We start from the raw sequence: 24,310 nt of genomic DNA on the forward strand, positions 1-24,310 counted from the left end.
AGATTGGTCAAGTTAAATCTTGAAAACGATACGACACAAGTTCAATTTTGAGTTATGCTCAACAATGCACGTGCTCGTAACAAAACTAGTGTATTTACCGAGTTCGAATCCAGAATGTAGAGCACAAGCACAACTTATGTTACTTCAAAGTACTGCCAAACCCGTTAGACATAGCTTCTGCAAGTCTAGGCACGTTGTAACCACAGTGTGGGGCTTAGAGGCGCCGACTCGCGCCAACTTATCCCCTTCATGATTAAATTTCCTAAGTTATGGTCACTCGAGTAACACTTTTTGCGGTCCCTCGACCGTCCTAAATTATTTATTGGTATGATAAGAAATATGTTGCGGGTAAAAAAGATTTCGTTCAAGCCAGCTCATAACTATCGACTGGTTAAAAGGTATAGAAGGGTTGCTATGGATTTCATTCGAATGAAGCCCTTCAAACTTGCTTTTTATTTGCGTCAGTGATATCTAATATCCTAGCTGTGCGATTTCCTGATATTAAAACTTCATTTATCGAGTTTAATATAATTGAAAAGAAATAAATTCAGATCGAAGTTTAAAAATTTTGTTTTTACTTATACAAAGTCCATCAGCAGAATGCGCCTTGAAGAAAAATACATTTTTTCTCAACAATATTGGTAACGAATTACTCCTCTGAGGCCTGGATTGACAGATGGCCTGTCTTGATAATTGAGACGGATTCGAGTCTGTTTGTCTGCTCCGATAAATCTTTTTCTAGGTTTTGTCATTTCACAATCCTTACATCGTGAATACATCGTTCATCCGAGCAATTACCTGGTAATTATTACTGGTTAACTACAGTGCACTTTGGCATTAATATAGGTGCAATTGAAATTTAATTGATGAGCTGTATCTATTACGAACCAAGATGTACCTTAAATAATGGGGTATGTCACTACAAGAATATATACACATGTTATTCTCATAGATTATTTAGTGTATTATGAGCGCTCAAGACTATTTACATACTTATTAAGTTAGCCACAGCGAAGTTCACGCAGTAAAAATATGTATGCTACGTAAACTGAAACATGAAGTTTTAATTTAGGAAAGATAAGAACATAATCCTTTAATAAATTTTATTTTCTATATTATACTGATAGCCAAATTGGTTATAATACAATTCGCTTGCAGTAGGTACTTATTATACATATCTGCAATATATTCACGACGATGCGATATCATATTTCTGTCAGATCAATGGAGATTGGAGTTCCATAACTTTCTATACCTAATACCATTGTGGTTTGGTTGATACAACATACATACGTAAAAGATTATTATGAGACGTTGAGTTTTCTTATTAATGTGAAAAACAAAGTCAGCAGATGTTACACAATTATGAGCAAAGTTTATACTTACGTTAAAGTCACAAATTAAAATAGTAAATATTCATGTGAATCAAAATAAAGAACTAGTACAAAAGGAAATCATTTGAAAGCTTCTCTTAGATAACTGTAATGTTTTCATTCATATTACCAGCATATGAAAAAACAATAATACGTCTACAGAGGTAAACTCGAATCGTTTTCATTCAAAGTCTTATACTGACTCAGTATAACTTATAACCAGGTTGCGATGTCTCGTCTCCTTTTATTATTCACAATATTAGGAGACTACTCATATAAAGTTATAACTTTCCTCCATTTTGTCGCATATACTTTGTATGTTAAGTGTCTTGACACATTTGCATACCACAAAGAGTATGAGATGTACAGAACAAGGTTTGACGTGTAAATGCGACAAAGTGTAATTCTAAATAATTTAAGACAATGGTACACTTTTCGCTGCAACAGCAATATCAAGTAACTTCTTTGTATGATATTGGAATAAATCTAGTTATATTATAATGAATACTATATACTTGATATTTACTTTCAAATGATTGTTATTGTAGGTATACAATGTTTGGGATACATACATGCATAGATACATATACATTATACATACCTATAGGCATTTGCATCACCATGTAAGTTTACACTATACAGGCAATCAAAAGAAGTTCAGCCATCAGCTCCCAAAAATTTCTTATATAATTATGCTGAAAACTCACAATATATTACTCACTGTATTGAAAGTTACAGATTAGTGATTACTAAATAATAAAAACGTATTAATAAGTTATACAGACATATAAAATTCCAAAACATAGCAATGCATTTGCAATGCAAAAACTAATATTAATTACGTTTAGTGAGTGTGTCTTGTCTGTGGATCTGACTTTAATTGTATCTGTGAATTGTTCTCCTAACTTAGAAATTTCGAAATTTGGAATTCAACAGTGGCTTAAGTTTAATCGCAGATGGCTGTAGTTACAAAATAGGATTTATTACTTCGTTGCATCGGCATACAGAAAACCACCAGCCAATTTAACGAATTTTATAAAAAAAAGTCAAGTAAAATTTTATTTGTAGGTATAGTTAGTAATTTTTGATTAAATAATACCTTGCCGATGAGACGATAGGTTACATTTAAATATTATTATTTTGTGTATTTAATATCAGCATGTGAAACACGAAAATGCCGCCAACATTATCATCTAAATGATAGAGCTTTTATAATAATAATTTAATATCGATCTTAATTAAATTAAAATTGATAATTCGAAGTTTAAAATATACTTTTAACAATACCGGAAAGCATAATGCCTAACAAAATGTCTATAACGTTCCAATATCTAGCAGAAACCTGCATTATTTTCAAAGTTAAACGCGCCAACAATACAGCCTATTGTACAAGCTAGCGCCCGTAAAATGGCGTTTACCGAAGCTCTTGCCAAATTCATTATCTCAGCCCTATAATGCAAGTTATTACTGCGGAAGCCTAAGTAAATATCGAACCGAAATTCACTTCTTAATTTTGAATACAGACAAAATGTTCATTCAACCATTCATCGATTATATTTTAAATACAGATATTAATTCAATAAGTACAATAATAATACAAAGAAACTGGAAAACTTGTAAAAAAAAAACAATTTTCAGTCCAATTATTACTTCTAACGAAATCATAATTACCTCTCCAAACCACAACGTTCATTTATACGTCGATGTTTTAATTTCTACTTCGTGAAAATAGCACAAAAAGTTTAATTGAAATCTCGCTTGCGAAGTCACAGCAAGAAAAATAAGTGGTTTAAAGAATAAAAGCAGATCGTTGTGCCGGAACGCGCACGTGGGGATGAAATCTAACACGAGTCTACTATTTTTATTTAGCTTATATAATCTGAAATACTCTTCAACACAATTTAACCTCAAAAACGTTAGCAAAAAAATGATGCTTAGAATTATTGAATGAATGCCAGTTAAAACTTAGCAACTTCCTGTTGATGTTACCTCGATGTAATTTAGGCCACAGTAATTTCTAACCTGGTTAAGAAAATTGAGGTCAAAAATAAAGTAAAGCTGGTTCTACCATCTACATCGTTGCCAAGTTACTTTATAGCCAGATCAAGCGGCTTTTCTCGGTCGGTTAGCTGGAAAATAATGAATTTTATAGCTAAAGTTTTAGCTAATTTTTCAGCAAACTTACTTTTAACTCGCGCGACACAAACGGGCCAACTCTTTTATAATAAATTTTATAAAAACGCCACGATACTCGTGTCCCTAATTACGGACTATTTGCATAATTATTATCCTGTGCTTTATAATAGAGCTTCCTTTTACTGCACGTTGGATAACAATTGAACAATTATTTTGAACATGTAATTTTATCATGTAAGAGGATAAACTATACGTTTTAGTGCTCCTGTAATTTTGATAACCTTATTCAAAAACTTCGTTAAATTAACGACGTACCTAGTGAATTTAATCTCTCTGAAATAGACGTAACATTGTGTGAGTCGATAGATATTATGTTCCACATTTTCACCTTCTGATGTTTTCTGTGTACCTAATGGAAAAAATATCGTTAATTATGGACTGACCATGTCCACGTTTTTAATAAAACGAGAACGTGAGGGAGGCTCCAACTCATTACTTAAAGGATAACTAACTCAGAAATGTAATTTTGTTTAGCATTATAGGTACGTAAATTTGCACAATCTGGATTTGTTTTTAATAAAAATTTCACTCGGCGCGACGCTGTTATGAAGTTGCAAATTAATTTAGTCTGGTTTTGAAAACTCAATTTTCAGTTTATTGTATCCGTCAATATTTACTGAATATCAATTATCTGAGCGCTCGGCCTCTGAGGTCCGCTCGCAGCATCCATCTGGTCTATTGTAAACAGTCTTATGATCAATATTCATGTAGCGTCCTTGTACGTTGCTTATTTTTTGAGATTTACTGAAACATAAAAAGATGGACTTATAGGAGATCAGACAATCCATTTAGGGGATCTGTTCCCCTTTACATATTTTTGTTTGTCATCTCCTATTGGCGAAGGGTGTATTTTGTTTTGTTTATTCATTCTGTCTGCTCACTACATACATGTTTGTATTGTCGGTTTACTTGAACGCATTTAATATTTTCTTTCTCACAGATGGAATAAAGTAGTAAGAAGGCGTAATAACCTATCGGTATTATTTATTTCTGCATATCTAGATTGCGTTTATTTTTCTATTGAAAGTTTTTAAACTGCTGTTCCTCTCCTTTTTTTGTATTAGAAATAGGAAATTAAAAAAGAACTTTATAACTAGATTAAGTCGCCCTCTAGAACTAATTACTCCTACTTAAGGAAAAACCAACAACACACACTTATTATTTTTATTATGTAGATTAGGCATTGAAAAGATCAAACTATAAAAGCTATATAATTAAATTTATAATATACACAATAACCTTCTTCCGCAATAAACTTTTTGATGGAGACTCGTTATTTATCAAATAGAGCCGAAAATTACATTTTTATTCGAGCTCAAATTAAACGCGCAGCGCCACACGATTTTAATAACCGATGCACAAACGAATGTTTTAATATTAAAAATATGTCGATTACGATCGGCTAACGAGTAATATTTGCGTTTGTTTTTATACGATATATTTTTTATTCAGCGTATAAATATAACATTTATAATGATTAGACGATGAAAATATCGTAAATTGTTGTTACAGAAATTAAAATACGGCTCTTTTTTAAAGGATCTTAGTCACTTAAATACCTAACGGTTCTATTTAAAAAACATAGTGTGGTGCATAAAGGAATAAAATTTTATTGTATTGGTATTATACGGTAATTTAAACTCTACCAATAGGAGCGTAGGTACTGCGGTTTACTTAGTGCCTTACCGACCACAGTGGGAAGATATTTTTAACACCAAACATATTTGGCAAGTATATCTAGATAAATAAATATTAAGTAATAGGGAAGTATAGATAAATTAATTAATTTTATAAACTTTAGTACTTATTAATTTTATTACTTTATTTGCCTAATCTTCGGAAAACTTTTCGAAAAAGCTTTATACACACATATACAGACACATTAAAGTTCGTGGTTCTATATTTTAGTGCGTTTAAAATTAAATATGAAAATAATCCTTACCATAAACGGTATTCATAACCTGTAATGAGATTTTTAAACCTCATTATAATTGTACGTAAAGCTTCAAATTTTAATTAATTGAAACCACTGAAGCCACAGCACGCTGTCCCGATAAATAATAAACTTCGTTATATTTCGCGGTTATACGCGTAAATCGGCACACACCTTCAAAAATTAACTACAAGTTAACAGTTCATTAGTTGTTTACCAAAAACGGTCGCAGTATGTAAATGTACAACCTTATTAAGTAAACAAAATTGATTTCGAATATACCTACTCACCATTAGCATATTTTATTAAATAAATAGAATTATTCTAATCACCTTTACAGGGATTGGGTTCAAAAATTTTAGGTCAAAGCGAAATGAAAAATAAATTCGTATTGCGTGCTTACCCACAGCATAATATGGTGTATAAATACCACATAAATCGTGTCACCTGAATATCGATTTGTGTAGTCAGTAAACATGGCCTTTGAGGGCGATGTGAGCGGTGATGTAGAAATAATACGAGGGATCGGAAACCACGGGCGGGCTCAGAATTTAAGCATAACGTAATATTTGAAAGTGTGAGGTACTTAACGCTGGGCCAAATGTGTAAATAACGTTTGTATGTAGGTCATAATTTCGTACTTATAATCAAATAAGTACTTTGTAATTATTTTGTTATTCCCGCAATATTATGTTCGCTGTTGTTTTATAATTGTTACACCAAAATTGTTATAATTAAGAAGTATTTGTTTTCGTTCTATAATAGAATTTTAATTTGTTTGGGACCGGGGAACATTCCTCTCGCATAAATCACAATACAAGGTCAAAAATACTTAACAGGCCTTTCAGAAGCTTATTTGAATGGTTGTATTAACCGTTTCTTTATAAAGATTAATGCAAATTAATTTAATGACTAAATAATACGAACGAAAAAAAACAATTGACTAACATAAAAGATAAATACAAAAAACGGCGCAGTCTTAACCACTCACTACTCTATAAATTCTAGATTAGTGTTTGATTGACCCAAATTACTTTCAAATTCCAATAACTGGAGAGCAAACGGACTGCTTTGTTCTCATCATTAATTGCTTCGCTTCTGCAAACACTTTACATTAATGTAATAACTGTTTTCCGCTGCTAAAAGTTCAATTTCTATCTACCATTTTAAAAGGATACAATTTGCGAGAGATCATTACAAATGGAGTCTTCCACACTATGCGGGAAATGTAGAGTATCTTTCCGTGTTTCCTTTGAATATAAGATTGAAATGACCTACTTATACGAAGAAAGGTACGCGTTAAATAAAAGTTGTCGCAGGCTCTTAATTATTCATAAGATTTCCGTGTAATCCCTCTGTTTGGAAGTTTCGCTCAGCCCTGTCATGGTCTTCAGTGACAAATTACGCACGATATCGAGCCAATTTTTCATAAAAAGATATAACGGTTACATTCTTTTCTATCTCCTAAGTTTTGTTTCCTAAAGCGTAGGATTGATGGTTGCGTGCTCGTTCGAGGACGGCTTAATAAATGCGTTCCGACGTACCGCTTATTGGAATGTTTGTTGTAATATCACTTTCTTCTCTTACCTACTAAAATATAAATTTTGTTCCTTTTTAAATCTTTTCAGGTTTACAGTACATAAAGGAATTCATCTTGTCGAAAAACGTTCATATATAGTTACCGTTTAATTAATTAATGTAGATTCGTAATGCAGGTAGGTATATGAAATGAAAACAATTATTGCTGATTTGATCATGGCCTTAAATAAAAATATATAAAAAAATACACCATATGTCTATCACAATACCATAAACCTACAAAAGAAATGTTTCAAAGAAATCCTGAACACACACAACAAGGAAACAAAGACTAGGAAGGAAAAGATTGTTGTTATTAGAAAACATTGGTATCAAAAATAAAAGGATTTGCTCAAAAAGAGGATTTGCCTTGACACAGGCGCGAGGCACGCAAGCTTATCATCTTAGATATCGGATCAGGTAGATATAAAAGCTATGTATTAGAGATTTTGGAAACAAAAAACTATTCATCCTATTGTTTATCTTATATCGAAAGGTATATAAAATTGATAGATGAATTTGACTTAAAACAAACACAAAATACTTATAATTCGGTATTTTTTTAAGATTTTAAATGGAAATTAAAACATGTAATGGATATTATAAATGGGTATTGTCCATAATTCAATTTTACGTGCTTGAATTCAATATATTCCTAAATGAGGACTAATCATATTTTAACAACATAATAGACAAGTTTTATCTTAATTGTATGAAAATGTGTAATTATGTATGTTAATGTACTTCAGATAAACTACCATGTGTGCCATATTCCCTATCCTTATTTTCATTAGGCTTAATTCCCACGCACAATTTCGAAAACCTCAGTACGCCGAGCTGATATCCCGTCGCGTCTTTGAAAATAAACTGAGAAGAGGAATATGAAAATGTAAACTAATCACGAACGTCTTCGCAGCGTCTAACACAACATACATTTATTATTCAATTCCCATAACACGCCATCACAATCATTGAAGCAGGCTTTCGTTTGATATCAAACAGAATATTGCTTGCGATTTCGTCTCACCGATAATATGAAGTGTACAGAGGGCTCGTACCGCTTTCAGCTGATACTCGGCTAATATCCGTTTAGCAAGTTTCCGACACAATAACCTCGACTGCCAATCTCCGCCGGATATTTCTTTACCGCCGTCAATACACCAGACTTGCGTTATCCACTGAAGTAACGTTGGCATGGCGCTAAGTACCTTTACAAGTAAGCCGATATAATTCCAAGAATTAATGTGTTTCGTGGAAATCCTTTGGAAATTCTGCTTGTCTGAATTCTGTAAGGTGAAAGTGTCATGAGTATAATAACATACATCTCATGAAAGGTTACTGAATAAAATAACAAGAAAAACGACAAATATTCACTATCACGTGATATATTTTCAAAACAGGAAAACTACAAAAGTATTTTATGTAATAACTAGCAGTCCGCCCCGGCTTCGCCCGTGGTACATATTAACGTTTTCTCTACGTAAGAACCATCCTCGTACTTCAAAGAATATAATAAAAAAAGAATTAACGAAATCGGTTCAGCCGTTCTCAAGTTATGCGCTTACCAACACATTTTGGGATTCATTTTTATATTATAGAAGATGTCGTTTATTATTTTGATACACATAAATAGCTCTATGTTAATTAAGCATGGGTGGATATGCTAATAACGTTACAAATATCTAAAGTAGTTAATTAATCAAGTAAGGAAACCACAACATTGTACTTATCCGGGGCTGATCTTTATTGAACTTCGTAAATAATTCGTTACTAATAGGAATTTTATGCTTTACATAAATAAATATAATAAAATTACATGAGTGTTTATGTTAGTCCCTTTAAATAATTTATTATTATTTCGTTCTTTTCCTATAATATTCAGAAGATATTCCAACAGAATTAAATTTATTGTAAAAATAATAAAACCTATTTTCCTTAAAAAAGATTATATCTTGACATTTGACATAGGTTCAACCTTTCGCATAATAAAGATCTCCTACAAGTAGGATTATGTGCCTTATTTCATAAAGGCGCAATAGAAACATGTAAAATTATATTCATGTGTAATAAAATATAAAATCTTATCTAAAATATCTAAAATCAAGATGAAGAAGACAGCCTAGCTAAAAGCGTACTATTGTTACTTATCTCCCGGCAAATAATTCCGTATTTTTTCATACTTTAATCACGTAACTAACGTAAGAACCCACATCAGGCAAAGATAAAAAACATAATAACTGTAATTACACAGCTAATTATCCAGCGGGCCAAACAAAACAATTTTCTTTTATGAGTCGAGGGGCACATTGTGCGAATCTGGGCCAGGCCCAAAGTATCAAGCGTTCCCCGTGGCATAAGTATCAAGCGTTTTTTGTATCAAAACTGCCACGTCAGCCGAATCCTTTGTAACCGCGCATTTTACAATTTCCCCGTAGAGAACGTTGTCATGTTTATTCCGCAACTTACTTGGACCCTATCCAGGCATCATTCAGGATAAAAATCCGTTGGAATTCAGCCATGAAAATAAAATGAAAGTATATATTCACGATGCATCGTGCCTCGATGGCTTGTCAGTGTGAATTGAATGGAAAATAGCGAGATTACGGAACAAGGGCCGCGTTAAACAAAAGAGACACTTTTATTTTAATATCAACATTTATTAAAAACAATATTCCAGTAATGAAAATCTTATTAAAATGAATGAAACCACTAAATTAGTTACCACTAAATTAATTAAACAACAAGATGTTTCTTGTTGTAAGCATAAGCAATAAGCATTGAAACTATTAGAAAGTCATACATTTCATAAATCTAAAATTTATATATATATACTGTTAAAATTGTAGGACCTTATAAATAAGTTAACATTTAAAATATTATAAATGTCCCGTTTCTTTCTCAATAATTATAAACATAAAAATCACATTTGTTACTAAGATGGAAAACATCGGTTCCTTATTTCTTTAATTTGATATCGAGAAACCTTATGAGACATGTGTATTTATAAATTATGAATATGCTTTCAACAAACGAGATATCGCAAACATATACTTTGTGCTTGCTTTGAAGAGCATGTTATTGACATTTTTTCCTGTTGTCAAACGTCGATGAAAGAGGATATTGATGTTATTCGGTCTATTTAAAAATAAACATCCAATATTGAGATTTTTGTTCTATATAGGTACATATATGGAATGTACGTTGTTTGCGAAGCTCATGTTATGTTATGAAAAGATCCAATAGAAATTGTTGATCTGAAAATTTTATTAGCTTTGTTACATATGGATTTTTTATTTGTTACATTCATATCATCACTGTGGGATGAAATGAGGGCGGAATAAATTACTGTATTATATTTTGTTGTCAACGCTAAAAAAATAGATTTAAGAGTGGAATAAAGGACCAAATTCCGAATATACAACAAAGTAGAAAATATCTCGAAGCAACACTCAATAGAAAAGTATGAAATAATACCCTAAACCTAAGAAGACATTTACTTTAATATAGCGGGAACTCCATTTTCTAATAGCCAATTCCATGACCTGGATCGTAGTGTCTTGGCATAGTTTAAACGGTGCAGCTTATGCCGCTTAATCGAGCAATTTAGCATAATGAATACCGTCCACTACTGAGCAGCCATCTTAAGCCGCCATTTCGCTTTTTCTGTGTAAAGCATTTTCAACGTTTAATTTTGCAAACATTTCTAAGGGATTAGCTTTATGTCGCCTTTTTGCAAGCCAAAATAATGTTAGAATTACGAGAGTGCTACCCGCTTTTTCGAGTTGACAATTTTTTTGAATCAATTCAGGCCTTAACATATGTTAACTTTCATCTTAGCTTCGTTTACATAAATTATGAGCAGTAACAGCTTATTATGTACCAATCTTGCCTCTCTATTTCCTAATGTGTTTTGAATGGAGCATGTAGGAAAATATTATTAAGGTATACGAGGTTTAAGAACGTTTAAGTATGTTCATAAAATTGAGTAATCGTGTATGCATTTTTTATTTAGATAGTACTTTGTAGGGAGGAGAGGCACTCTCGTGTATTAAGTTAAATAGCACTCTCATAACGGTTTTTCCTGAGATCAAGTGCCGCCGTCATGACATTATGACGGAGCACTACAATATCGTACAGGAATAACGTGTATAAACACTATAGCAAGCAGCTGAACACGTTTGTTGTTACGTTAATAGGGTTAAAATTGAACACAGCTATTTTTACGTTCATTAAACAACATGTTTTTTTATAACAGTATAATTAAGAACGAAAGCTTTACAGATATATTTAATGGATGCAAATACAAACTAAAGGCATCCATTGAGAAGAAAAGTTTAGTAAAACCTGTACCAAAAAATGTAACTCATTCAAGTTGATTAATTTTGGCAGTAAATTTACACATTTTTTATAAAATAAATGAATAGGTTTCTTCTTGTTTTTCTTTTATACAATCTAATCAAAAAGTTGCATTATTACTGATGTTACATAAATGAAAACCACGTATTAACCTATACAATTTCACAAGTGACCTTAATATGAAGGTTTCCACGAATAAATTGCAGTAAAAAGATTTTGAAATTGATGAATATGCACACTTTTCATTACAGCGGTGAATGAAAGTGCACCGTTATAACCTGACTCGACTATTTGGCACGGATCTCTAGAACACGATTCCATGTATTCTTTAGTCTTATTTTCCTGCACTGGCGAGCTCATGCATAAAACCGACACTCTCCGTTCAAATGGATGCGACTTTAAATCTTCGTGTGGGATTTTTTAATTGTGCCATTCATAATGAGGAATATGGACCATAATTCTCTTCCACTTGCCCACCGTTCTCGAACGTTTAATTCTTGCTTGTAAATCAGCTCAAATTTATTCGTCCTGCACTTACCGTGATGGATACGATTCTCACCTCGCGCCATGATAAACGATTGAATAAATCTGTGCTCAACTGGATTCAGGTCAACCGAAATAATTGTGAGATGAAATTTATGAAAATTATGTCAACAGAAATTTATCTCGCTGTGAAGTGATTAGAATTTAACGGATTTAATAAAGCAATATCTAATATAGCTTTCATAGCTTGTCCGAAGACTATTTCTCTAATAACCCCAAATAGTTCAGGCAATTGAGGTGTCGGTAGACTCGTCATAATCCTCGGAGAGTACTAGCACATTTATTATGTAAGCGATCCCGTCCTAAGCGAGCACACCTATTTTGTATCTTACTATTATGAGATCTTTTCTTGGAAATTTTAACTAAATATAAAAACTTTAACAACAACTAATTATACGATATTATAAATACAGCATTTTTAGGCTTAATAGTTATTTTTACTTAGCTACTGAAATTATATTCATAACAAACGTATTATTTATTTTATATTAATCATTTTGCAATCTGCAAAACAGGCCTGTAGTGTTCTCTGCAGATTTTATTAGGTAGTAGTGATTGGCGATCGCCTATCATCAGGCGAACCACTAGCTCTGCTGCCGCTGCGCTCTACTTTAACTTATTTTTTTCTTTGAAACGTTAGGTTAGGTTAGGTAAAGATATTGATAATAATAAGTAAACGTACATAGTCCTTGAAATAGTGACTTGTAAACTACAGATTATACTCAGTGTTAAATTTAAAGAGATTCAAATGAGAGCGCATGAAGTACACTTAAGTGTATCGAAAGTATGACAATCAGCAGCATAAATTTGGAACACTATCAGGAAAGAATAGTGCGCCTAAATTTACGAGCCGAGAGAGAGCCGTAAAGTCTCGTTATATTGAGCTATGACCCAATCGAGAGAATATTACTATCATATATTATGCCCCTTGTTTCCATGCAAAATAATAGAAACGACGAATTATTTTTGTAATCATTATAAACAGTGATGCTGCATGAGTGAATGTTTTGGTTAGAACAAATATTATTCATACAATGGTTCTGTATTATTTTACGAGTCGACCTAGTTTGTCTGTCAGTATTATCTTTTAGCTTTAAAAATAGCTATGAATCTCATTTATCATATAAAAGTTATTACGCTTTGGCCTATTTTTTCAGGATATAATAATTTATTATTAAATTAATTATACAATGAAAACTCGGGAGACATAACAATTACTTAAGTTACGTACTACAACCGTAATGTTATTACTAATTTCAGATTGATCGCAAGGAAGCATAATATAAGAAAGATTTATTTTTTATTTCTTACAAATGCGACCTATAGGTAGCATTTGTAAGAAAGAAAAAATTCAAAAGCTTTATAATTTTTGAAAAAATTAAAAAGCTTTATAAAGCAATGCAGGTTCATATGCCAGATTAGTAACATATCGTTAACGCTACACGACCTCCGTAGCAGGCGCGTAGACCTAATTTTGACTCTATTATTACACGTTTTTCCGGCACAGATGAAAATAGAAGGATTTTATCCTTCTATTTTCATCTGTGCACTTTAATTTAATGCATTACACTTTAATTTATATTCAATGTAATAAGGTCTTTCGAAAAATAACAAAACATTGTTTAAAATATCTGCTACACTCTTAATTAAATTATAGGAAGGTACTTCAATATGTGAAAATGATTTCGCTATAAACTATAAAGCAATAAAATAAATTAATTGTATAATAAAATGTGCCGAAACCTTACATCGCAGATGGTAACAATTACACTGTAAAGTTTTAATTGGCAATAATTACTTATTAACCACCAAATTGTTCACTTTGATTGCCATATTATTAAATTAAAATACAATTGCAAATATAAAAGAAGTATATTTTCACCGATAATCGAAATAAAATTGATAAACATGATATAATTTAGGTTTCGATAATAATTATTGTGAAAATATGTATACCGTTATGTTCGGTGAAATTAATTAGAGTAATTATTTACTATTTCAGTTTGCTAACACTCGCCTCAGTAAATTTGATATAAAGTAAATACTGGTATTCGTAGTAGCAATTTTCTCCATTAAATAGTTAGTTACTTAGTTAAGACATCGATTAGAAGACATCGAAAGTATAATAGAGATGTACAAAGCGCGGCTTTATCGCTCATGTAGATAGATATAGTGAGCAAGAATTAAAGAGTAGAGTAAGACAAGGAAGAAGAAAGAGTAAACATAGAAAAGCATTATCTGATTTTCCATTAGAAATAAATGTTTCATGATACCTTAGCTATGCTATGTATAGAGTAAATAAATTACACACATAACATTGATAGCCGGCCAAATTAAAGATTCAATGGTGAGCTTACATGGTCCGCGCAGTAAGACATTCGCATAAATCCGCCGTTATCGCCGGGGCTGTCTGGAGAGCCGTTTGATTCAATTCCTGCTACGGATTTATAGCCCTGTCCGTTTACTTCTAAGTACTCCCTAAAAGTAACATATCAACCGCAAACTAAATCCCCCATGGAATAACGGAAACGCTTACACGCGCTCTATGAAAATCTATGGTAAACTACTAAGTTTTATGGCATAGTATCGTACAAGTTTTGCAGGCGACGCATTTTATTGAAAAGTGTCTATGGTCTTATTTTTTTAAATTTTAATTGAAAAATATTTACTAATTCTTTATTTTTAGTTTAGTTATAATTTGCAGTAGATGATAGATAGATATAGCTGTACATTTCCATTCAAAGTTGATATACATATAAAGTATGATATTATAACTTATAATGTAAAAGAAATAGCGATAGCATGAAGTAGTTCACCAATATTATAAAGAATGCGTAGAATGCTCAAGATGTCCCCTTGCTCTTTGAAGGAAGCGTATGCTAAATAATTATTCAAAGCTGGCTTTTATACGAAAAATTCCTAAATATTTTCTCGTATTCGTAAAGATTTTACTCTATTCATGTATTTTTATTCAACCTCCACGCTGTGCTTTATTCTTTACATAAGATTTATTTATATACGCATGTTGTTAATAATAATTTATAGTTTTTATTCCATGATTATAATAATTCATTCGATGAAAAAAATTATTATGAATCGAAAAATAGGTGAGTGCAATACCTGGAACAAAATACAGTAGTTCGCCAATAATTCGAAAAGCAAGATTAAAGTTTACATCCATAAAATACCTAAGTATTTATACTAAATGACAGTAGAGTTATATCCGTTGCGTAATCTGGAGCATCCCAAAACATAATGTTAGAAGCGATAGCGTGAATCATTTTAACAATGTTTGCGACAGTAATGGCAGCATTTTTGTGTATTTATTATCTCTCAAACTCAAATTTAGCCCTGATTTAGAGTCTCGTTGTTACCACGAAGACGATTAGAGCGAGAGAACAAGTCAATAACTGCGTTAAAAACAACCGACTTCAAACTTTCACTTGCAACATTTACAAATACAGACAAAAATGCTCATAAAATAAAAACTACTGGGCCTATCCGAATAAAATTTTTATGGGACCAATTCGACACCATCCCGCATCGAACAAAAAAAGAATCACGTAAATCGGTCCAGAAACCACGGAGTAATCGGTGTACATACATAAAAAAAAAAAAAAAAAAAAAACATACCGGCCGAATTGATAACCTCCTCCTTTTTTTTGAAGTCGGTTAAAAATGAGCAAACAAATTGTTCTTATAAAGCCTACGTAGATGGATCGAGAGAGTTGAATTTACGTTCATTATTACTGTCCATTGATTGCCCTTAGTACTTAGGTAAGGACCATTATTATCAGCAAATTTGATATCTCAATTTTCAAAGTTTTAACTACTGAAAAAGATTATAGTCTGATCCGTTATTAAAAACAGTAAGCTGATATCATATCTATTCGTTATTATATTTCCAAATTTGCTTTTTGTAGAAATACATTTAACATTATATTATTCAATTTTATTATATCCAATTTCTACTAGCATCAATATATGCAAGGATAAATAGAGTTTTGAATCAATAATACGTTTTATAAATTCATTTACTGCTTTTATTAATTGCCATTAAGGAGCAACGTTTGGATAATAAAGGCCTTTGTGCCCATCCCGTAGCAGGATTTGTTTCGGGAAATGAAGCATCAAATCCACAAAAATTAGACAAGCGAACAATTTCGGCCGAATTTCCGTTCGCACGGGCCGTTTAACCCAATAAATTTAGACCATTACGCGTGTCCAAGCGATACCGCAATAAAGCGTTTTACAGTCACCATGTCGCTCTCACACAATTTTTTATTGAAGACAGAAGAGAAATCAATTTGGGTAATTGGACTATTAGCAACGTTACTGTTTTGATTCTAAACAGAATTAGTGTGATTATAATTTTATTGTTAGTGAGAAAATAATTTCTTGACATTTTAAAAAGTAAAATTTTAAATAGAAATAAGCCTATCTTGATAGTTGCATTATAAAATTCTACGATTTTTACGTTATTACTGTATCGAAATATGTACTTTTTATTGCAACGTACATTCATTTTACGATTTTAAAGCCAAACTTATATCTGAATGTTATAAAATTATAATACACTTTGACACTTTGTCATGTATACCATAGGTAGGTAACTCATAAAATCCAACATATTATCCGATCAACGTTCGCATGAAATGTATCAATCGAATTTTCCAACACACAAAGTTTCGTTTGTAATAAACCAATACAACATGTTTGCGTCATGTAAATATTAATGTTAATTGGATAGCGTGTGTACTGAATGAAAAATAAAGCCCGAAAGTCAAAGCTTTTGATGGCAGACTGAAACAAATAACGAGCGTCAGCGGTTGCCAATAAACTAAACGTAACAAATAGGAACACATATTTAAATATTGCGCTGCTATATTGCCAAAGGCAAAGGTAATAATAATGGTGGTTCGATACGATTAATTTTATCATCCATTTTTTACAATATTCGTGTACCTACCACATCCGTCAAATTTGTGTCTTAAAGGTATATGCAAACTCACATTTTGAATATAATATGTCCTTAGAATGTGTTTTATAATCATGGCATGATCAGAGGGATGGATTATAGAGCACAGAACAAACAAAGCTAGCGTAGGAAGGATCAAATTGATTAACTCCCATTAAAGTACACTTCGCTCAGACTAACGTATTAAACTAATGAATAAAAAGAATCGCCCAACAAAAACAGAGATGAAAAATAAATTAAGTATACGTACTGACTCGTTTATCCGCTATTTTTAGTAACAAGCAAGTAAAGGGAGAATGGTAATAATATTGTCTTCCTGTGGATTTACGTGCACAAAAAAATGTAACGTACCCAAGGTAAGAAATAAACATTCGTACAAAAGTGAGTTGTGTCACGGTTGTCACTTACACGTCACGTCTGTCACAACAATATCCAGGCTCTACACGTGGCGTGTTGAATCGCATGCGAATGTAATATATTAAACCTGAACTAAATTATGTTCCTGTTTAATTTCTTCCTTTTATAATTCTGTGAATGATAGCGATGACTCCATACTATTGCTTCGTGGATAGATAATGAATAGAGGTAGGACTGTTTACATATTTTTTTACAGAAACAATTTATCCATTACATTTTTTTTCTACAATTATACATATAATTCTAGTACATACTTTTTTAATATATTTAATCCATCTTCACGTGTTTAAACCTTTTCAAGTTATCTGCCACTCAGCTCACTCAAACAACCAAATTAACGATACCATAAACTTAATTAAACTGAAACCATACTTAATGTTCATTTTACGCGTACGCTCGTAAAAACGGGCGTCATAAATAACGTCCAATAAATAAAACAAAAACGTATACATCCGAATAACTATTTCGTTGGAAATCATAAAAGTAATGGCAAATCGGATTATATCGGAAACGCGCATCAACTATGCATAGAGAGACTAAACTGATGTATAAGGCAATTTGAATAAATAAATAGCATCTGCAAGTGTTTAATATCGGTAAGTTCTAGCGGCTTACGATAATACAAAATCAATAACGTAAGCTCCCAATTAATCGGTACCTAAAGCGGCTTCACGTGGAAGTTGGCAGCGCTGGCGTCGCTTTGTGTAACGTTTGGTAACGTGCTGGCGACGAAGAAAAACTCTAATTATTTATTCAAAAATAGCTTTCCCCGAACCTTCGCAGTTCACACGTGGCATATTAAATGCACGGGTGAAGGTTATTGCTTTAATGTTATTAATTAAATTCCGATAAAATCTCGAAGCTCAAAAGGTAATTACAAACACCGTATCCTTTTAAGTATCTGAAAATGGGAGCATAAAATATAATTGATATTCCAGAATTCACAACTGTTCTCATTGGTCTTTAATAAAACTGAAAGAGATGAAAATTGGTAGTGCGATTCATTTTAAGTATTTTTACGTTATAAAAAATTAAATTCCTTTTTTATACACAACGCGCTACCTACTAATAAATAAATAAAAACTTACATTTGACAATATTTCGCGTAAAAAATAAGCAATGGCCTTTCGATATGGCCTATTACATAAATATTCGCAAATTTTTACATTTCAAGTAATTTATATTCACATTTAGAGCACATAACGGTGCATTTACATTAAAAAAGCGAATGCTTATTCTAACCCCACTGTGTCAAATTCTTTAGGTACAGGCGTAGAGCATTATTTTTTTGATATTAATGCGTTCGAAAAGATTCTATGCAATATTTTAATACTGAACAACACTGAATACGAGTTTTGGTTAAAACTAAAAGATCACGAAATAATGCTCTTGCTCTATCTCCAGCTCTGTGTTCGTTGTATGTAAATGCACCGTAAGAAGATATAATTGAACCTCTTCTTTAATTTCTCCATCAATATCAAATACATTTTAAGTAACATTTATTTCATATCATGTGTCAAAGAAATAAATGTAAAAGTGTTAGCGCTGGCATGAAACATTGAATGGTTACTTTTTTATTTTGTGTTTACATTTTAAAGCATTGAAATTTAAAATATTGGTATAAAGTGAAAACACAAAACATATTCACTCCAATGCTGAATCGTATTATTATTCATAAATAAATAGTACAATATTCATAGATCTGGAAACACAGTTCGATTGTATGACTTTGATCTAAGCGTTGAAATGTAATAGATTTTACTCTCAACAATCTTCAGCGAGATGAAATAAATAAAAATATATAGGCCATTGTTAATATAATCAATATACACTCGATCATATTAAATACATTAAAAGATAATCAATCCCTATTATAATACTTGAGAGAGAATTAATATGAAACCAATAACAATCAGCTTAGCAGGCGCTTAGAGACTATTACTAATACGTGTTTCTGTAAGATCATCGACCTACGCAATATCGGGAAAATCTCACAAGTCATTAGAGAAAAACACTCAGCAAATTATACACAACGATGGATTAGTAGCCATTTAGACTATGCTCTTATAATTATTAAGCATGCTCTGTAGAACATTAGTAATTATAATCGTTATCGAATATTTGGTAACATGATGAAGTTATTAAAAAATTATACACAACCTAAACGAATTTCAGTCAAAAATTCAGAAAGCATTGTCTTTTATAAAATTAAAGAAAACTGAACACGGTGGCAGATTTGGACTCTTCATGTAAATATACCTATGCCTTGTAGTAATATGAGCTAGTAGGTACCTACATTCATGTAAATATACCTATGCCTTGGTAGTAATATGAGCTAGTTATAGGTACCTATAACGTACACGAGCAGGTATTTATCGGCTTATTGTTCACTCTGGTACCCTGAAGCTAGGCTAAATTGCTAGTACATAATAATGGTTACATCGAAGGAGGTAGAGGGGTGCTTCCAACATACATCAACTGAATATATTCAGTATGTTCCTAAATTTACATCATGGAGGGTGCTTAATAATGCTTTTCATACAATTTATTGTCATTCTATGACCCAAAATAAAATAATAATCAAAGATACTATATCCATATTGTGTAAATTGTATAAAAATGTGAATGTAAATAAATAAATAAATCCTCAAATAGTTCATTACATAAAACATAAGATTGTAAGATTTCCGTATCAATAATAGAATAAATTTTTAATTTTCCGCTAAGACGCCTATTTTATATTCAGATTGAAAGAAGAGCTGTGAAAAAAAGGTTTTAAAGGGAAAGTTTCGTAATAAAGTCGGCAAGGGGTTACACGACTCACTGGAGACCCGTTTTAATTCGAAAGTCTTCTGACTTACAAAAATTCACTTCAAAAACTTAGTTCGAATGAGTTTATTCTGTTAGTAAGGTGAGAGGAAACCCTAGTTTCAACGCAGAAGAGGGAAAAGCCGTTGTGGGGACGCCTTTTGAAAATCGACACCTTGAGATTGCCAATACATCGTTGTTTTGAGAAACTTTTACTTTCGTGTCCTATTATTGTTCATACAATGGATACCCTGTATTATTATTCTAAAACGCTGTTAAGAGCTGTAGAAAATATCTTTAATATCTATACATATAATAAATCGTTAATAAAAGGCTGGAAGCACCCTCGAGTTTCGCGACTTCTGTCTAACAATTATGCCTCATAATTACGTTCAATTTAATCTGTGCGTCAAATGACTTTAATATTTGCTAACAAGCTCAAGTTGTCATTGGGATTTGGGAAGCCGAATAAAGGGTCTACGACCCTAGGATGAACGTTTGATGTTTAGCGAATAACAAACGACTGCGAATAGAGCGCTATCTGAATTGGAATACAGATTAGATATTCCACAACGAATTTGATGCAGTAACAATAGCAATAAATCACTAGTTCACATCACAAAAAGTGAAACTAGAAACTGCGAACACTAATTGAGACAAAGTTTTGTCACGCACCGTTAACTACGGTACATTCCCGTTTTACTGCGCATAAAATAACGGCCGATATTTTATGTGCTGCGGGGAGTTTAAGCGGTTTATTTTTTATCCTTTGGCGATTTTTATGTCGGACAGGTTTGATGCCGTACCGAGTGAGGAATTAGATAAAAAAATTACTGATCCTTTTATATTTTCCGCATAATTTTTCATACATTTTTCGTAATTACCACATCACTTTTTTCCTATTTTTTTATATCCACATCCTTTGTTGCTTGGCTACATTTAAAAATGTAGCTTTTAATGTTTCATTAAAAGTTGTTCATCTATTTAATTCCAACGAGTATCTAGCTAATGAGCCTGCAAATATGATATTGTAATAACTCAGATATTAATAGCGCATAAAACATATAATCTCTGCTAGGTTCTGAAAATAAATTCTCATACAAACACAAAGCTTATCCGTGTAAGAACAATGTAGAATAGTTTTTTGTTTAATAGAACAAGGGAGGTCAGGTGTTGAGGGAAAACTATTACAAAAACGATACATTCCATCAGATAGGACACGCATTGTGCGTAACACAAGGGGAAACCATTTGCTAACAATACAGGCCTTAATCAGACACGCGATCTTATCTACACTGCTTTAACCATATCCGTGTTACCTGTATCGATATTATAGATAATAGATTACCTGGTTACTTGTCGTAACATTTTTTAATCCCAAAATAACATACTGGTGCATGTTTTGCTAATGTTTCATGATTTTTATATAATATGTTTTGTTACAACCAACAAGAAATAAAAATTACTAAAATATTTCACTACTCTAAAGAAATAATGAAAAACCTCTTTCGTTGTCATTGTTGTTAACACATTGTTTACGATGTCCAGTTTATAGTGTTCATCCTTGGTTCATCCTAATTGAAATCATATTAAGCGTATAACAAAAAAATTATTTCGTCTTTTCTAGAACGTTGTTTGGTTTCAGGTTAGCGAAGACGGCAAAATATGTTGTGAAAATAAAATCTTCCTCAAGCAGTTGTATGGCAGCGGGTAACTCTGCCAAGCTGCAGCTTCGGATAAACTTATATTCATGAAACATGCACAATTTTTAAAGCTTTAACGGATATAGAGTCAAAACCGTTTGAAAATCTTTAAATAATAAAATATTTATTTTTTTTACGTTGATAGAATTAAATTAATGACACCTTAATATTACTTAGACATCGTGTGAATAACAGTTATTCGAAATAGAGCTAAGTCTTTTTAATTTATAAAATACACTGTTCAATTGTTTCAGATCAACTTAAATAGGATTTACATTTAAAAAAATATTGCTCCTGATTTAATTTAATAAAGTAGGTATCCATCGGGAAAATCTTAAAACTCCATGGTATTATAAATAATTCACATAACGTTGGCGGTTACTAGAATTTTAAATACGCCATTATGCAACGGTTTAAAGTATTAAAATTACAGGGCCGATACTCTGCAATTATAATCACATGAAGCCCGCTTAAACGATGTGTCGATTTTCACATATAGGAGAATAATTTGCGGATCCAGGCTATTATTTACTATACACGGTAATTGCTGGTAATCCCACCTGATATTTGAGAAGCTGGCAGCCCTGTAGGCATTATAAATGTTGTTGTTACGCTAATGTTTCCTGTAAACAATACTGTTAATACCTTGTAACTACGATACTTTTATAGTTTAACGATTGGATTTTTCCAATGTTTATAGGAAAATTAGTTGGAGATAAAACATTTATTTTTTATCCACGTACGCAATTTTCAAGTGAAATATAACCGTTTGAAACCGTTTTAAATAAGCTTTTAAATACTTTGCTAAAGTCTATTTGTAGCATATAGGTAACTAATTATCCAATAATAGCATTTAGTACAATAAACTCCAGTAAAGTTAGAAGCGTCAAACAAGGGACGGTAGCGTGTTAACTCGATGTTACATCACTATAGTAATTAACATAGTTTCAATTAACACTCATTATTCAAACATTAACTGCGGTAAATACTGTACCAACGTGACTTCTACTTTATTTTAAGCACAGCTATTTTCATATATTAAATACTAAGCTCATTAATGTTTACTTTTGTATGACAAAACCGAACTATTTACGTATGTACTTGAAATAAACGCTATATTTTGCGGAACTTTTTTGCCGTGAACTAATACAATGGTTTCATGTGACAATTAGTAAATAATCTTGGTATACCTACCAACCGGTAGGTAGGTACTATTGAAATGTTTGAATAGAAAATAAAGCCATTCGGATTTGAAACCACATTTGAGGGACTCTACAATACTCGTATTTATAGACAACTGTTAAAGGTGTAAAAATTTTAACAAATTTTAAATGTCTTATAATATAAATATCTATTAAATACATCTTAATAGTTTAAAAATTCTGAAGTATTAAATTAATGATCGTCTTTACATAAAATATCAACATTAACACGTTCTTAAAACAATATAGCATCGTACCGTAAATAGGACTGTAAAGTTTACTTCATTCATACTCATTCATTTATCTTAGTCAAGCTAGCGATGCGGTACGAAAATACACGTTTAATTATGGTGCTCCATTTAAACATTACTTTCGTACACTAAGCCCGAGCCACATCAAAGAAAATATACATCAATACGCTAACACTAAAAGTAATTTGATTCAGTCATTAACACCAGGAGTCGTTACACACAACTCAATTAATTATGCTGTTAACTTGCTTGCCGCTACAAAGCAATGTAATGGCGACATATATTCCATTATGGCTGGTGGGCCGATGTTAATAACATTATTTGCAGCACTATAATCCACCGACAGACGCGCAAACAACAACCAAGATTTATTTAACACGTTTAAACGGACGGGCAGGCCGTGGAAATGAAAAAAAAATACATGAGTTACAAAATAGTAAAGGTAACACGATCTCAGCTATAGCAATATATTCATTTCGATCATAACTAGCTAATTCACAAGCAGATTTTAAGCATTCTTCAAAAATAAGTACATACAAACCTCTATGGTTTTCTTTATTTGTATTATATATTTTAATTCATTATTTACATAAATGTTCAATAAGATTCACATCAAAATCACGAACACAACCAGATAAATAGCCACTACAACGGAATTTTTCCGCTACTTATCCTGTAAATTATTTCCTGCTGTTCTAAGATTGATTTAGATCAAGTTTATATCGACAAATTGTGATAGATAGGTTAGTATCGGGATAACTTGTCACTAACGACATACGAAGGGGATGATTTAATCGTGCCATTATCAGGAGTCAAGTCCAACAATACCACATTGTAATTGCTTTGGATACCGCTGAGCACCGCGCAAGTCTTTAGATCACATGCGTAGGACATGTATGACAGATTCCAATTATGGAGTCGCTTTAGTAAATGATTTACTATAATAGGTATATCAGTTACCTACATTTTTTG

At 31.9% G+C, this 24,310-nt stretch overlaps 2 protein-coding genes across 2 annotated transcripts in view; both read left to right on the forward strand.

Moving 5' to 3' along the window:
* LOC149480569 (uncharacterized) overlaps nucleotides 1–24,310 on the forward strand; it is a 91,586-nt gene that overhangs the window by 32,518 nt on the left and 34,758 nt on the right. The gene's annotated exons all lie outside the window — the stretch shown is intronic.
* Nucleotides 5,979–24,310, forward strand: part of LOC149480571 (uncharacterized) — a 91,066-nt gene continuing 72,734 nt past the window's right edge. Inside the window, exon 1 of the mRNA XM_089706856.1 lies at nucleotides 5,979–5,996. Within this exon, the coding sequence (XP_089562982.1) occupies nucleotides 5,979–5,996 (18 nt within the window). The remainder of the gene's footprint in view (nucleotides 5,997–24,310) is intronic.

Source organism: Colias philodice, chromosome 18, assembly GCF_061535455.1.
Source record: "Colias philodice isolate Cphi_HAF_F1 chromosome 18, ilColPhil1 Martin Lab GWU primary, whole genome shotgun sequence".
In the NCBI taxonomy this organism is placed as follows: Eukaryota; Metazoa; Arthropoda; class Insecta; order Lepidoptera; family Pieridae; genus Colias; species Colias philodice.